The following is a 14,061-nucleotide window of genomic DNA, read 5'->3' as shown; positions in this document are numbered from 1 at the left end:
GGAGGGTAGTGAGTTAATGATTACAACTAGCAGTAAACCATCTAGTTCAGGATGATGTTCAGCTTGGTTAAGTAATGAAACTACCATTTTTCCATCTCTAATATAATCAATTTTTTGATGGTTAAAGGCAGTATAGTCACAATTATTGTAATCCTCAAAATGGCCAGCAAGAAGATACCTGCCATGAGCAGATTTGAGAACTTTATCGATGGTAAGGCATCACCAATGTTATCCTTGCTTCGCTCTGAACTGTGAGCAGGCAGACTTATGCCTGTGGGCAGATATCCCATGTTCTCAGTTCTCCAAGGCACAGCACATGAGGAATTGTGCAAGTCTCTCAGAAGCTGCAGTGGTCCTTCTCCCACACTGCAGCATTGTCTGCCTCTTTGGGACATGTGTTGAGCAGGAGCTCCTCAAATACTCCCCCATCAGACCAAATTGAAGCCACAGGGTCAAGCGATGCCTGCATTGAAAAAACATAAGTCAGCATTTGCATACATGATGTGATGCACTCAGTACACGGTGCACCAATGCATGCAGTGATTCACAAGATGGATTGACGCACTCGGTGCACAGGACGTGTCAATGCATAGGAAGCATCGACGTGCCATCCTAAAGGCTCATCGATGTACAGCGCAAAAACAAGCATGGTTTTCCATTTAGAGCCAATCACTTCAATGCAACCAGTGCATGCATTGACAAAAAACACCCTCACTTTACACTCCAGTCAAAGCATTTGACGCCCTGAACCAGAATCATCGAGCTGCAATTACCTACACAACTCTATGCAAGCCACTTTCTTCAGCCAGTTGCTGAAGGGTTCATCTTACCTTTGCCTCCTCCAGTTATCACAGCTCTCATTCCTCCTAGGTTGATAGTGGAGGATTTCTGATTAGAGACTACAGCTCTGGTATGCTTTATACCGTCTCTTGTTTAAAAAAACCAAAACCTGTCCAATTGAGGTACAGGAGGCTATACATGTCCCCAAAGAGGAGGGTGTTCCTTTGCCTGCACCAGGTCAGTGGACATGGCGTTTACTTGACCAGATTGCAGGTCTAGTGAGAAACTCTCTATATCTTCATCTAAAAAGAAGGAAAGAATAATCTAGCTGCTCCTCTCCAGCATTGCTGCAGATGCCTCTAACCAGAGTCCCAGTGTCACCCATCGAGGTGAACACTTCATCAGATCCTTTGATGTGGGGGTTCTTCATCTTCCTACTCAATGGCAGTGGAGTCAAATTGCTCAGAGGTGGTTGACCAGATGTTTTTTCCCTCCAAGGCCTTTGTCATCATTGCACTCCTGGGTTAGTAAACCCACGATTTCAACAAAGGGGTCTATAAGATATACCTTCTAATCCATTTCTAGATACGCCTGTTGGAAACAGGTCATATTCAGTTTGTGGTAAAGGTGGGGGACAACGCTTAGCGTTAGACCCCGCTTAGAAATCTTTGTGCCCCTCCAGATATTAGATACCCCATCAGATCCAGCGGCTCTGCCAGTCTAAAACATTCAACACTAGCTACAGATGAGAATGTGGGAAACACCTATCTCTGGCGTTCCTACAACTAGGAAGCTCGATCTCAGAGTCCAGAAATCACTGCAGTTTGGAGTTCTCCAACTGCTGCATCAGTCTGTCAGTATTGTCCGCTCTGGAAAAAACTGCTAGCTAATTTTGGTAGAAAAGTCTTCTAAAGCTCCATGCTTGCTGCCCTTATCTCTACACACTAGTTCTACATGTTGCAATATCTTCATTACTGTACTCAGAATCTGAAGGCTTTTCTTCAACCTATGGAAGGAGGGTAGTCTTACCCACAGCCACTTTTGAAGAAGGAAGAGTACATTCATCACAACCTCATTTTTGAACTCCCATATTCACGCACCTCCTTAGCTTTAATTGGAGCTCGGCGTATGACATTTATTTTATTTTGTTTTTATATACCGACATTCATTGGGGTATATCACATCAGTCAGCCCTGGCGGAACGCGGCAGGACAGCTGGAGTCCGCGGCATCGGTATGGTCTCTTCTTCCCACCCACCCCCACCCCCCCTGCGGCCCGGAAGAGGAAATGGTGAGCATCAGGTGCGTACGCGGGAAGAAGAGACCATGCTCGTATGGTCAGCGTCGGCCTGAAGGAATGAGCAGGGCGGCTCAAGAAAAATGAAGAAGAACGTCAACCCCCGCGGCCAATGGGACTCCTCCTCCGCGAGGGCTGAAAATGAAGGAGGTTAGGGTTGGGAGGAGGCTGCTGCTGCCGCTAGTTCCGGGGGGGGGGGGGGAGGGAGAGAGAGAGAGAGAGAGTGAGTGAATGAGCAAGCATGTGTGTTTGAGATCCTGTGTGTGTAAGTGAGATAGCATGTATGTGTGTGTGATTGAGAGCCTGTATATGTGAAAGAGAGTGTCTGTGATTGAGAGCTTGCCTGTGAGAGAGAGAGCATGAATGTAAGTTTACAATTGGGAACCTGTATGTGTAAGTTTGTGATTGAAAACCTGTTTGTGTGAAAGAGTATGTGTGTATGATTGAGATCCTTTGTGTGTGAGAGAGATCATGTGTATGTATGATTAAGAGCCTGTGTGTAAATGAGAGAGAGAGAGCATGTGTGTCTGTGTGTGATTGAGAGCTGGTTTAGGTGATGGAGCATGTGAGTATGTGATTGAGAGCCTGTGTGTAAAAGAGAGAGAGCATGTTTGTAAGCATATGAATGAGTCTGTGTGTGAGAGAAAAAGACAGCATGTATGTGTGTGATTGAAAGCCTGTGTGTAAGCCTGAAAAGATAGACAGCATGTGTGTGTAAATGTGTAATTAAGAGCCTATATAAGTGAGAGAGAAAAAGCATGTGTATATGTGAGCAATTGTGAGCCAGTGTGAGAGAGAGAGAGGAGAAAGTTCCAAGCAAACCACCCCTCCTCCTGCTAATTCAAAACAATCTCAGGGCACCCGGATATCAAACGTTTCCAGGTATGAAGAGCAAAACATTTTTTGTATCCTTATTTTTCATTACTGGGTCTTTGTGTCTGCTATTTTGAAATATTTTATTGGTATCTAGAAATTTTTTATGAGTTTTTAATTATTGGATTTTCCACTCATCAGCTGTTTCGAAATAATCTGTTCTTTTTGTTGGTATAGTTTTACTGCTACTGATTTTATTTCTTGATTTATTTTATAAGGATGGGTGATGTTTCTTTTTTCCTTTATTACACTGCATACAGAGACACTGGCTTGTTGCGGTTTCCAATTCAGTTTTTGTCTCTTTGTTAGGGGAGGGTCAGCACATGTGATTCAGGTGAGGTTCTCTGCTGGGGTGTAGTTTCTGTGTAGGACTCTATAGCAGCCTGACTTGGTCCGTTTTCCTAATAGGAGATGTATTGGTTGTCTTAAGGCCTGGTTGTAATATTTCAGTGTTGCCTTTTCTTAGGTAAGGTGGTTACTGTTTAAGTGCCGGAAATTGGTTGCTGTTTTTGGTGTGGGATGTTTACTATTTATGCAATTTCTGTTTCAGACAGAATATGTATCTTTTCCTTGTGTCATTTTTAAACAACAAAAATAATTACCGGACCTTTACTTTTATTTCCATCGTGAATTGTAATGAGCAGTGTGTCACACATGTGAGCGTGGCCTGTCAGGTGTGTCTCGATGGGAAAAAAGGTGAGAACCACTGGTTACATTATAAACTCATGAATGAATAATAAGACTAAGATGTCTTATTATTGTTAATTATAACATAACTTACAACATAGGGAAACAAACAGGCCGATTCAGTAAAAACGCAGGAGAGCGGACGAACGCCCGCTCTCCCGGCGCACGCACCAGCCACTCGCTGGTGCACGCGATTCAGTATGTAAATTAGGTGGTGCGGTAGAAGCTAGAAACGGGCAAAAGGAGGCGCTAGGGACACTAGCGCATCCCTTTTGACCCGGAGCGTCGGCCGTCCGTGGGTTTTGACAGCCGAAGCTCAATTTTGCCGGCGTCTGTTCTCGAGCCAGCTGACCGCCACGGGGCTCGGGAAACTGGACGCCGGCAAAATTGAGCGTCCGGTTTTTGGCCCCGACAGCCGCCGGCCCAATTTAAAATTTTTTATTTTTTTTTTACTTTTTACACCCTTTGGGACCTCCGACTTAATATCGCTATGATATTAAGCCGGAGGGTGCACAGAAAAGCTGTAAAAACTGCACTTTCCCGGTGCCAGCAGAAACTAGCGCCTACCTTTGGGTAGGCGCTAATTTCTTAAAGTAAAATGTGCGGCTTGGCTGCACATTTTACTTACTGTATCGCGCAGGCATACCTAATAGGGCCATCAACATGCATCAGCACATGCATTGTACTATCGGCCTGATAGTAACTTAGAGAACTTTAGACTGAGTGGAGAGCATCCACTGTGGCATCTTAACATCTTAGTAGTAACATGAACCCAAAACTTAGAAACAAGTTGGAACTTGAGTCAGTCAACTACGATGACATGGCTCAGTGAGTAGCATCCAAAATGATGTCCACAAGAAGTTACTATACCTTCCTGGTCTTGGTGATACATTTAAGAAACAGAGTATAGTAGTTTAAACCCTTTCGAGAGTCCCTGAGCACTACACTTACAAATGCTCATAGTTTCACAGGTATCAATTCTGTTTTTTTTCAGCAGTACTGCCTACCTCCTGACCTGGCTGAGCATCAGCAACCACTTCTGGTCAGACTCCGGAAGCATGAGCACTGTTAGCATAAGACTATACAACAAGTCCAGCATACACCTGGACCTAGTGTTTGATCCCTACATTCCAAGGTGGAACAAGATCCAAATTTTCTTGGAAGCATTGGTGCCAGAAAACCAAGGATCCTCTGGGTCCTCCAAATCATGGAGTCTGAATAATGTTTGCGTATCTCCTGGCAACCATTCTTTCCACATGCTTGAATCTTGATCCACATCCTTTTTTACTGGACACACCTTTCACCAAGTAGTGCAATTGCTTCTTCACCAACGAACAATAGAACCTAGTCCCTGCATCCCTGCATGGAGCAGGTTCTTACTCCCAGTGAAGGTCCATATTTAAAAGCTATTTAGACGAATAGCTTAATTATCCATCTAAATGACAAGGTTTTGGGATATCCACCCCATATCCAGCTAGATTTGAACCAGTTAAATATCCAGCTAAAATCTAGCCCAGAAAAGAAAAAAAAAGTTGTTTTGGGAAGGAGCTAAGTTATCCAGATAACTTAGGCCAGGATTCATCATTCCTTGCGAAATGATGAACGCAGCGGAAAGAAGGGGGCGGTTAGGGCGAAAGCCTGCAGGCGGCCACACCACGATGGTGCTGGTTTATCGCGGGCATAAGCGCCACAGTAAAAGGTGGTGCTATTTCCATGCACTCTGCTGGCAATAATAGTTCTAAACATTGTCGTCAGCAGCTGGTGCCGCCAGACTATTTTCCCCTATTCCCCTCCCTAACTCCTCACCGCCACCTAATTGAATGCTACCTCAGTGATAAGGCCTTTATCGCGCGCGGATCATAATGTCCTAACGCATGCACTAATGGCCTTTTTGCGGGTTGGAAATAACCCCCTTAGATGGATAACTTCCAGAGCAGGCCTGCAGTTATCTGGCCTTATGTGGCTGGATAATTTGCTTCTTCTTGGGTAAATAGCGCCCCTTTAAAAAAAAAAAAAAGTCACTGGTCTCCAGGCCCGATTCCCACCCTCCTCCCCACCACAGGTCTCAATCCTTCTGCTGGTCAGCACCCCACTCCAATCCTTTGAGATGTTTAAATAGAATATAGTGCCGCCAGGCCCTCCAAGCCTCCCCACTAAATATGAATCCACATCTCACCTCCTCCCCCCCCCCTCCCCAATACCAGCACCCTCCCCCAGAAGCTCTCCCACCTATCTACTACCTGAATCAGAACCCCTGTTTGTATTCTGGGATCGCAGTGCAGTGGTAATAATACTGGAAGAGCATGCTTCGGGTATGTGGGAGGGCTTCTGGGGGAGGGTGCTGGTATAGGGGTTTAGGGGGAGAAGGCGAGATGTGGATTTATATTTATTTGCTTCTACTTTCTCTGTTTCAGGCCTCACCACATCATCGAATGTACCTTAGCAGCTTACCACGTTCAAGTACTGAATAACCCATCTCTATTCATCCACTGATAACGAGATTTATGAAAGGCTTGTCTCACATGAAATCCCCGACACGAAAACCTCTGCTTCTGTGGGTCTTGCGTATTGTTCTTTCTCAACTCATAAAGCTGTCTTTTGGGCCTCTACAGACAATTTTTCTTAAGCTCCTGACCTGAATAGTACATTCCTCATCACAGTTACCTCAGCTACAAGAGTCAATAAGCTCCAAGCTCATGTTTATTATACGCGTGATTCTTCCATAATCGGGTAGGCCTTCACCCTCCTCCAATATTTCTACCAAAGGATGTCTCAGCTTTCCATATCAATCTTTTTTTCAGAGACTGCATGTCCATGAAAGACAAAATGTTAAAGGGTGTGGAATGTTTCCTCTATGAGGAAAGGCTAAAGAGGTTAGAGCTGTTCAGCTTAGAGAAGATACGGCTGAGGGGGGATATGATAGAGGTCTACAAAATCATGAAAGGACTTGCACGGGTAAATGTGAAATTATTTACTCTTTTGGAAAATACAGAGACTAGGGGGCACTTCATGAAGTTAACAAGTAGCATATTTAAAACAAATCGGAGAAAGTTCTTTTTCAGTCAATGCACAATTAAGCTCTGGAATTCATTGCCAGAGGATGTGGTTAGGGCAGCTAGTGTAGCTGGGTTTAAAAAACTTTTGGATAAGTTCTTGGAGGAGAAGTCTCCTGCTATTAACTGCTATTTAATCAGTAGAGAATAGCCACTGCTTGTCACTGGCATTAGTAGCATGGGATCTATTTAATATTTGGGTACTTGCCAGGTACTTGTGATTTGGATTGGCCATTGTTGGAGACAGGATACTGGGCTTGATGGACACTTGGTCTGACCCAGTATGGCATATCTTATGTTTTTATGTTCTTAATGACGAAGAACCTTTCATACTTAGATTATAAGAGAGCCTTCACTTACTATAAGTGAAGAACTCAACTGTGTCACTAGGCTTTGCATTTTTTTGTTGCATATGACCTTAACAGACTTGGCATCACAGCTTCCAAACATACATTGTCTACCTGGATAGCGGAATTCATTCAGTGCTGCTACAACTTAACAGGATTGTAGATCACAGACTCAGTCGAAGCTAATCAAGTCAGGGTTTTGGCTGCTACTGTTGCTCAGCTTAGAAAAATGCCTCTTGAGGACATTTGCAAAACTGCAACTTGGTAATCAGTTCACACCTTTACGTTTCATTTCTGTCTGGACAACCGGTCAAGGACTGACATTAAATTCGGACAAGCAGTTTTGCATAACCTGTTCTTGCAGTAGTCTACTCTCCGTGATGGGATCCATGTTGCTTGTTCAGTAATCACTCTGCTACAACCCTTAGCTTGGAGCTCCCCACATGTAATGGCTAATTCAGCCTACTTATTGAAGGAAAAAGCAAGTTTGCATACCATAAACAGTGTTATCTGTAGCTAGCTGGATGAATTAGCCATGGAATACCTACCTGTCTGCCTGGTTCCCTGGTGAGTCCACTACCTAGCTAGATTTAGCTATGATAAAGACTGAGGAGGCTCAAGAGGTGTAATGCCTATGTCTGAACTCTTGCACGTGCTCAGTAGCACTCAAAGCTCTACTAGCTAGGAGAGAAGTCCGTTCGGTGCTGTCAGATGTCACCTATGTTTAATGGCTAATTCATCCTGTTTCTGTGGAAAAAACACTTTACGGTGAGCAAATGTGCTATCATAGTTTTCATCTTATCTGTTGCATCATTCTTGTGTTTCTTCCTCCACCACTGTTCCACTATCTGAGGTACTTAAGTGTACCTCAAGGCTCTGGCCTAGGCCGCCTTCTTCCTTCAGCACTCTGACTTCCTCCTACTGCTTTCAATACCAGTTTTATATTTATTTATTTATTTGTTAAATTTTAATACCGTCATTCAGTGAAGCCATCACAAAGGTTTACAAGATTCAAAAGGTATTTTCTTAACAATTGTGAATTAAGGTATAACAGGATACATATTATAAACGAAAAGTTAATCTTTTTATATTCCAGAAAAAATCATTTTTGAGTGAGAAGGGTTTGTTTGGTGCTGGTTGGTGACAAGTTATTTCATGGATTCGGTTGGTAGTTCTGTTGGGTGTTTGGATGTTGTGATGTTTGATTGTCAAAGCTGGGTTCAAAAAAGGTTTGGATAAGTTCTTGGAAGAGAAGTCCATTAACTGTTATTGATCAAGTTTACTTAGGGAATAGCCACTGCTATTGATTGCATCAGTAGCATGGGATCTTCTTGGTGTTTGGGTAATTGCCAGGTTCTTGTGGCCTGGTTTGGCCTCTGTTGGAAACAGGATGCTGGGCTTGATGGACCCTTGGTCTGACCCAGCATGGCAATTTCTTATGTTCTTATGTTCTAATGTAGACTTTGTAAAACGTTTTTAGATCTTTTTTGAAAGTTTTGAGGTTAGGTTGGGTTCTCAAATCTTTTGGGAGGGAGTTCCTGATGACTCCCATAGCTATCTCTCTACACCAGACATTTCACCACAGATCTGATCCCAAAATTTATCCTGCTTGTCTGACATCACCACTTGCATGTCCTATGGCCTCCTTAAACTTAACATGGCCAAGACAGAGCTTCTTGCCTCCCTCTTTGTCTACCTCTGTGGATAGTGGTCTCATCCTCTCAGTTCTCTTTGTCTGCTTGGAGGTCATCTTTGATGTGCCTCTCTCCTTCTCTACACACGTCCAAATACTGCTAAATCGTTTCTTCTTCTATAACATTGCTACAATCCATCCCTCCTCCTAGGACAAGCAGGATGGTAATCCTCACGAGGGTGACATCATCCGATGGAGCCCGGCATGGAAACTTTTGTCAAAGTTTCTAGAAGCTTTGACCAGCATACTGAGCATGCCGCTATTCGCGCGTCCACGCAAGCTCACATTCAGTCTCTTCTTTTCTGTGGTGCAGTTGCCTCATGGTTCATGGAGCTCCACTTTTTTTTGCGGTTTTTTTTTTTTTGCAGGAAAAGTGTTGATTCAAGTTTTCCATCGTTGGGTCCCCCTTTGCGGTCGGTGCCTCCTCGGCGTAGTAGGTAAAGTTGCCATTTTTGTTCGTTCTTTGCGGTCGATTCCTGACTTTTTTACCCTCGGTGACCACTGGTCATCGACTGCACGCCAAGTAGTTTTTATGACATCCAGTTTTCGCTGGTGCCCTCAGACCATGTCCATCATGGATCCGCAAGAGGTCTGTATCCTCAACCTGGGTGCCTCACACGATGTCTAGGGATGTCGCCTGTGTGATCAGACGAACCCTAAGGGCCATTGTGCGTGTCTTGATAAGATGGAGAAGCCTTTTGTTTCTTCCAGGTCTGCTCCATCCACTCCAGCATTGGAATCATCGACACCCAGAGGTTGCGGGGAGCCCCTTGATATGCTTCCCTCACTACTCCCCTCTCCACTTCCTCGAAGGATTGTGGGGACGGTGACCAATCCTCCATTGGGATCCTCCATATCCTCGGCGCTGGGGAAAGACCAGACTAAGCACCATGGGAGATCCCGTAAGAGCGGGTGATGCCTCGTCCCCCTCCTTCAATCCTGACCTCTCTGGACTTTCAGGAGGAATTGGACCTCAGGGTGCAGACTGCGGTGCTCAGAGCTCTCCAGAGCGTCAAGCTGAATGTGCCACAGGCCCCCATACCAATGCCCGAGCTTCCGCCATCTATCTTGGCACCCGTGCTTGAGCATCTGGACGTCCTTTTAGACACCCTATCGATGCAACCGGTGCCTGAAGGGCCTTCGATCCCCCAGCAGCAACCAATCCCCCCACTGGAAAAATCCCGATCCTCGGGTCCTCCTCCGAGGATGACTCAATGGATAACGTGTTCCCAAGGCCCGGGTCCTTCTAGTCTCCCGCTGCGTCCAGTCCCCTCAATGCCAGGGGGAACCGTTGATTCCCGCGGTGCCCTCAAGGCCGCCGAAACCGTCGGAGCCCGGGGCTGATTTCCCTGATAAGTCTCGTCTTCATCGCACTGGCCTAGTGAGGAGGGAAGGGCTTACAACCCATAGGGGGATGATTCCATGGAGTCTTCCTCCAATTACTCGGACGACCCCCTTTCAGAGCCTTCCTTGCCTGAAGAAAGGCATCATTCCCGCCCAAAGACTTATCCTTTGCAGGGTTTGTCAGGGCCATGGCAGAGGCCATCCCCTTACAACTCCTTGCGACACAAGATGCTGGAAGTACTCAAGTTTGTCGATACTCCTAAGGAGATTGTGGAGGTTCCCATCCACGACATTTTCAAAGACCTCTTCCTCCGGATGTGGGAGCACCCGATCCCTCTTTCCCCCGTAAATAGATAGGCGGATGCCACCTATTTGGTTCAGCGAGCCGTGGAGTTCAAGAAGCGGCACCTCCCCCACCAGTCGGTGGTTGTAGAGTCTGCCGTCAAAAAAGCCAGGCACTCCCGTACTCACAGCTCCGCCCCTCCGGAATGAGAACATAGGGAGCTCAATGTCTTGGGCCGCACAGTCTTCCAGGGCGCCATGCTTATTACCTGAATTGCCACCTACCAGTTGTACATTACTCTGTAAAACCAAAACCTATGGAAGTGAGTCCAGGATGTTGCAGAGACCCTACCACAGCAGCAGTAGGAGACGCTCTCCGCTATTGTCCTGCAGGGCTTCGAGGCTGGAAAGCACAAGGTGCGATCCACCTACGACGTTTTTGAAACTGCAGCTCTTGTAGCCACCTTGGGCATAGACGCCCATAGGGTGGCCTGGCTCAGGGCTTCTGATCTCTGGCCAGTGGTGGAGGAGAAACTAGCTGATTTCCCGTGCACAGGTGACATCCTCTTTGGGGATAAGGTTCTCCAACCTCCCGAGCTCGCACGCCATGCACTAGCTGATGCCCCAGCCGGCACCCCAGCAAGCCCCCCAGCTAAGGGCTTTTGACTGACGGCAAGGGAGCACGAGTCAGTTGAATACACCTCTGACACTGGATCCCCCAGTGGGCTGCAGGCTCGTTGGCTTTGCCCATCGCTGAGAGGATGTCACTTTGGACCAATGGGTCCTTATAATCCGTCAGGGGTACCGTCTCAAATTTAGACAGCTCCTGAGGACCTCTCCCCTTGTCCATCTTGGGGTTTGTCCGCTCAAAAGGTCCTATTTCAAACGGAACTCTCCGCCATTCTTGCTGTGGGGGCATTAGAACCGGTCCCTTGCCCCCACAGGGCAGAGGGTTCTAGTCAAGGCAAGGCCTAATTCTGAAAAGGAACGGCGACTTACGCCACATCCTTGACCTCAGGACGTTGAACAAGTTTTTCTCAAGAGAAAAGTTCAAGATCTCTCTGGGTACACTGATTCCCCTCCTCAAAAGAGGAAACTGGTTCTGCTCCCTCAATCTGAAGAATGCTTACTCTCACACAGCCATTTTTCCTGGCCACAGAAAATACCTCCATTTTGTGGTGGGGAAGGCACACTATCAGTACAAGTTGCTACCTTTTGGGTTGGCCTCGGCCCCTCGTGTCTTCACCAAATGCCTGGAGGTGGTGGCTGCATATCTCAGGCACCGTGCGGTGCATGTCTTCCCATACCAGACAACTGGTTAATCAAGAGTGATACACACGCAGGGACACTGAGTGCTGTAGCCCTGAGAGTGTGGGTTCTACAAGCCTTGGGGTTCGTGATCATCAGCCCAAAGTCTTACCTCTGCCCGTCTCCTCAGCTGGACTTCATAGGCACCAGACTGGATATAGTGCAAGCGAATGCGTTCTTGCCACATGATCGGGCTCTTGCCCTCACCTCACTGGCGGTCACTGTCTGCAGCAGCCAGCAGGTGACTGCCTATCTTCTACTCCGTTTGCTGGGCCACATGGCGGTTTCCGTCCATGTTACCCCTCTCGCCTGTTTGTGCTTGCAGAAGGCTTAATGGACCTTGCGGTCCAAGTGGCAACAGGCCTCTCAGGACCTCGAGACTTGCGTTGCAGCCACAAAACCTCTGCGGGCATCTCTGTTCAGGTGAGAATACCTCTCCAGTCTGGAACGGGGGATTCCCTTCCAATCTGCTCCTCCTCAAGTGATACTCACTACCAGTGCCTCTCCTCAGGGCTGGGGAGCCATGTGGATGGCCTCCACACGCAGGGTCTCTGGACTGCTCACAAAGCCCACTGTCAATAAAACCTGGAGCTTCAGGTGATCTGGGCATTCAGAGATCAAGTGTCACACAAAGCAGTCCTGATCCAGATGGGCAACCAAGGCAGCATGGGCTCATTCCTCCTCGGTCACGAGGCAGTTCAGGTCTGGACCTGGACCTTGTCGCAGGGGATGTCGTGCGCGACGTACCTGCCGGGGACTCCGAACATACTGGCGGATCGACTGAGTCGCTCTTTCCAGCCGCATGAATGATCCCTCTGCCCGAAGGTAGCCGGCCGCACCATTTCGTCGGTGGGGAACTCCAGATGTGGACTTCTTTACCTCCACATGCAATCACAAGGTGAGCAGGTTCTGCTCCCTGTCGTCGGGGAGTGGGCATCTCGCCTGCAATGCCTTCTCCCTCCACTGGGGGAGAAGTCTGCTATATGCATACCCTCCTCTCCTGTTCCTCTTGAAGACCCTGCTGAAGCTTCAACAGAACAGAGGGACCATGATCCTCATGGTGCCCTTTTGGCCCCAACAGGCCTGGTTCCCTTTACTGCGGGACATATCGATCAGGCCGCCCCATCCGGCTGCGGACCATGCCTGATCTGATCACACAGAACCAGGCACCCTGTGCCATCCAAACCTCCGGGCGCTGACCCTGACCGCTTGGATGTTGAACGCCTAGTCCTTCAGCCCTTGGCTGTCTCGGACAGTGTCTCTCAAGTGCTAGTGTCTTCTAGGAAGCTTTCAACCAGAAAGTCCTACAGCTTGAAATGGCAGAGATTCTCCGTTTGGTGTGTTGGACAGGGCTTGGATCCATTCTCATGCCCCCCTTCCCCAGCTGTTGGACTACTTGTGGCACCTTTCTGAGTCTGGGCTCCAAACCAGCTCAGTCAGGGTCCATCTCAGACCCTGAGAGTATACCATCAAGGCGTCGCTGGCACATCCATATCTGTTCAGCCTTTAGTAGGTCGCTTTGAGGGACCTGCTCCAGCTGATTCGCCCTCTTCGACCTCCTGTTGCGTCCTGGGACCTCAGCATTGTCCTCGCATGGCTCATGCGCCCTCCCTTTGAGCCGCTACGTTCCTGCGACATGAAGTTCCTCACCTGGAAAGTTATATTCCTGGTGGCGATTGCTTCGGCTCATAGGGTCAGTGAGCTTCAGGCCTTGGTCACGTTACCCGCCTTACATGAGGTTCTTTCATAATCGTGTGGTCTTGCGTATGCACCCTAAGTTCCTGCCTAAGGTTGTGACTGATTTCCACCTCACTCAGTCCATTGTTTTACCCTCCTCCTTTCCCAGGCCTCACTCCCACCCAGGGGAATGGGCTCTTCACATTCTGGACTGCAAGAGGGCCCTGGCTTTCTATTTAGATTGGGCAGCCAGTCACAGGCAGTCCACTCAGCTCTTGGTGTCATTTGATACAAAAAGACTGGGAGTGGTGGGGTAAACAGACCTTATCCAGCTGGCTGGTGGATTGCATCGCCTTCTGCTATGTGCAGGCTGGCCTTCTGCTGGCGGCAGAGTTAAAGCTCATTCTGTGTGGGCCATGGCGATGTCGGTGGCTCATCTGCAAGCAGTCCCCATCATTGCAATTTGCTAGGCCGCCACATGAAGTTCTCTTGCATGTTTGCAGCCCACTACTGCTTGGACAAGGATGGGTGTTAAGAAAGTGCGTTTGGTCAATCCGTCCTGCACAATCTCTTCCAGACCTGAACCCAACTCTTCTGGCCTTGTGCCCCTGGTGGGAGCCAGCAGTCCCCTACTGTCCAACAGCACCACAGTTATTGTGCCCATTGGCACCTTGTTCGATAACTTGGTCTCTTCTGCAACGGGGACAGCCTGGAGCTTGGT

General features: G+C 47.7%; 1 protein-coding gene across 8 annotated transcripts in view; it reads left to right on the top strand.

Moving 5' to 3' along the window:
• Positions 1-6,574, top strand: part of EPS15L1 (epidermal growth factor receptor pathway substrate 15 like 1) — a 292,668-nt gene extending 286,094 nt beyond the window's left edge. For 4 of the 8 annotated variants that reach the window (XM_029610996.1, XM_029610995.1, XM_029610998.1 and 1 more), the window contains one exon: positions 6,051-6,574. In XM_029610996.1, coding sequence (XP_029466856.1) covers positions 6,051-6,107 — 57 coding nt within the window. In that variant the 3' untranslated portion in view covers positions 6,108-6,574. The remainder of the gene's footprint in view (positions 1-6,050) is intronic. The other 4 variants (XM_029610999.1, XM_029611000.1, XM_029610997.1 and 1 more) reach the window with 2 other exon arrangements.
• Positions 6,575-14,061: the final 7,487 nt, after the last annotated feature.

This window comes from Rhinatrema bivittatum, chromosome 8 (assembly GCF_901001135.1).
Source record: "Rhinatrema bivittatum chromosome 8, aRhiBiv1.1, whole genome shotgun sequence".
Lineage (NCBI taxonomy): Eukaryota > Metazoa > Chordata > Amphibia > Gymnophiona > Rhinatrematidae > Rhinatrema > Rhinatrema bivittatum.
The sequence above is the reverse complement of the archived record's forward strand: the minus strand, read 5'-3'. Positions and strand labels throughout refer to the sequence as shown.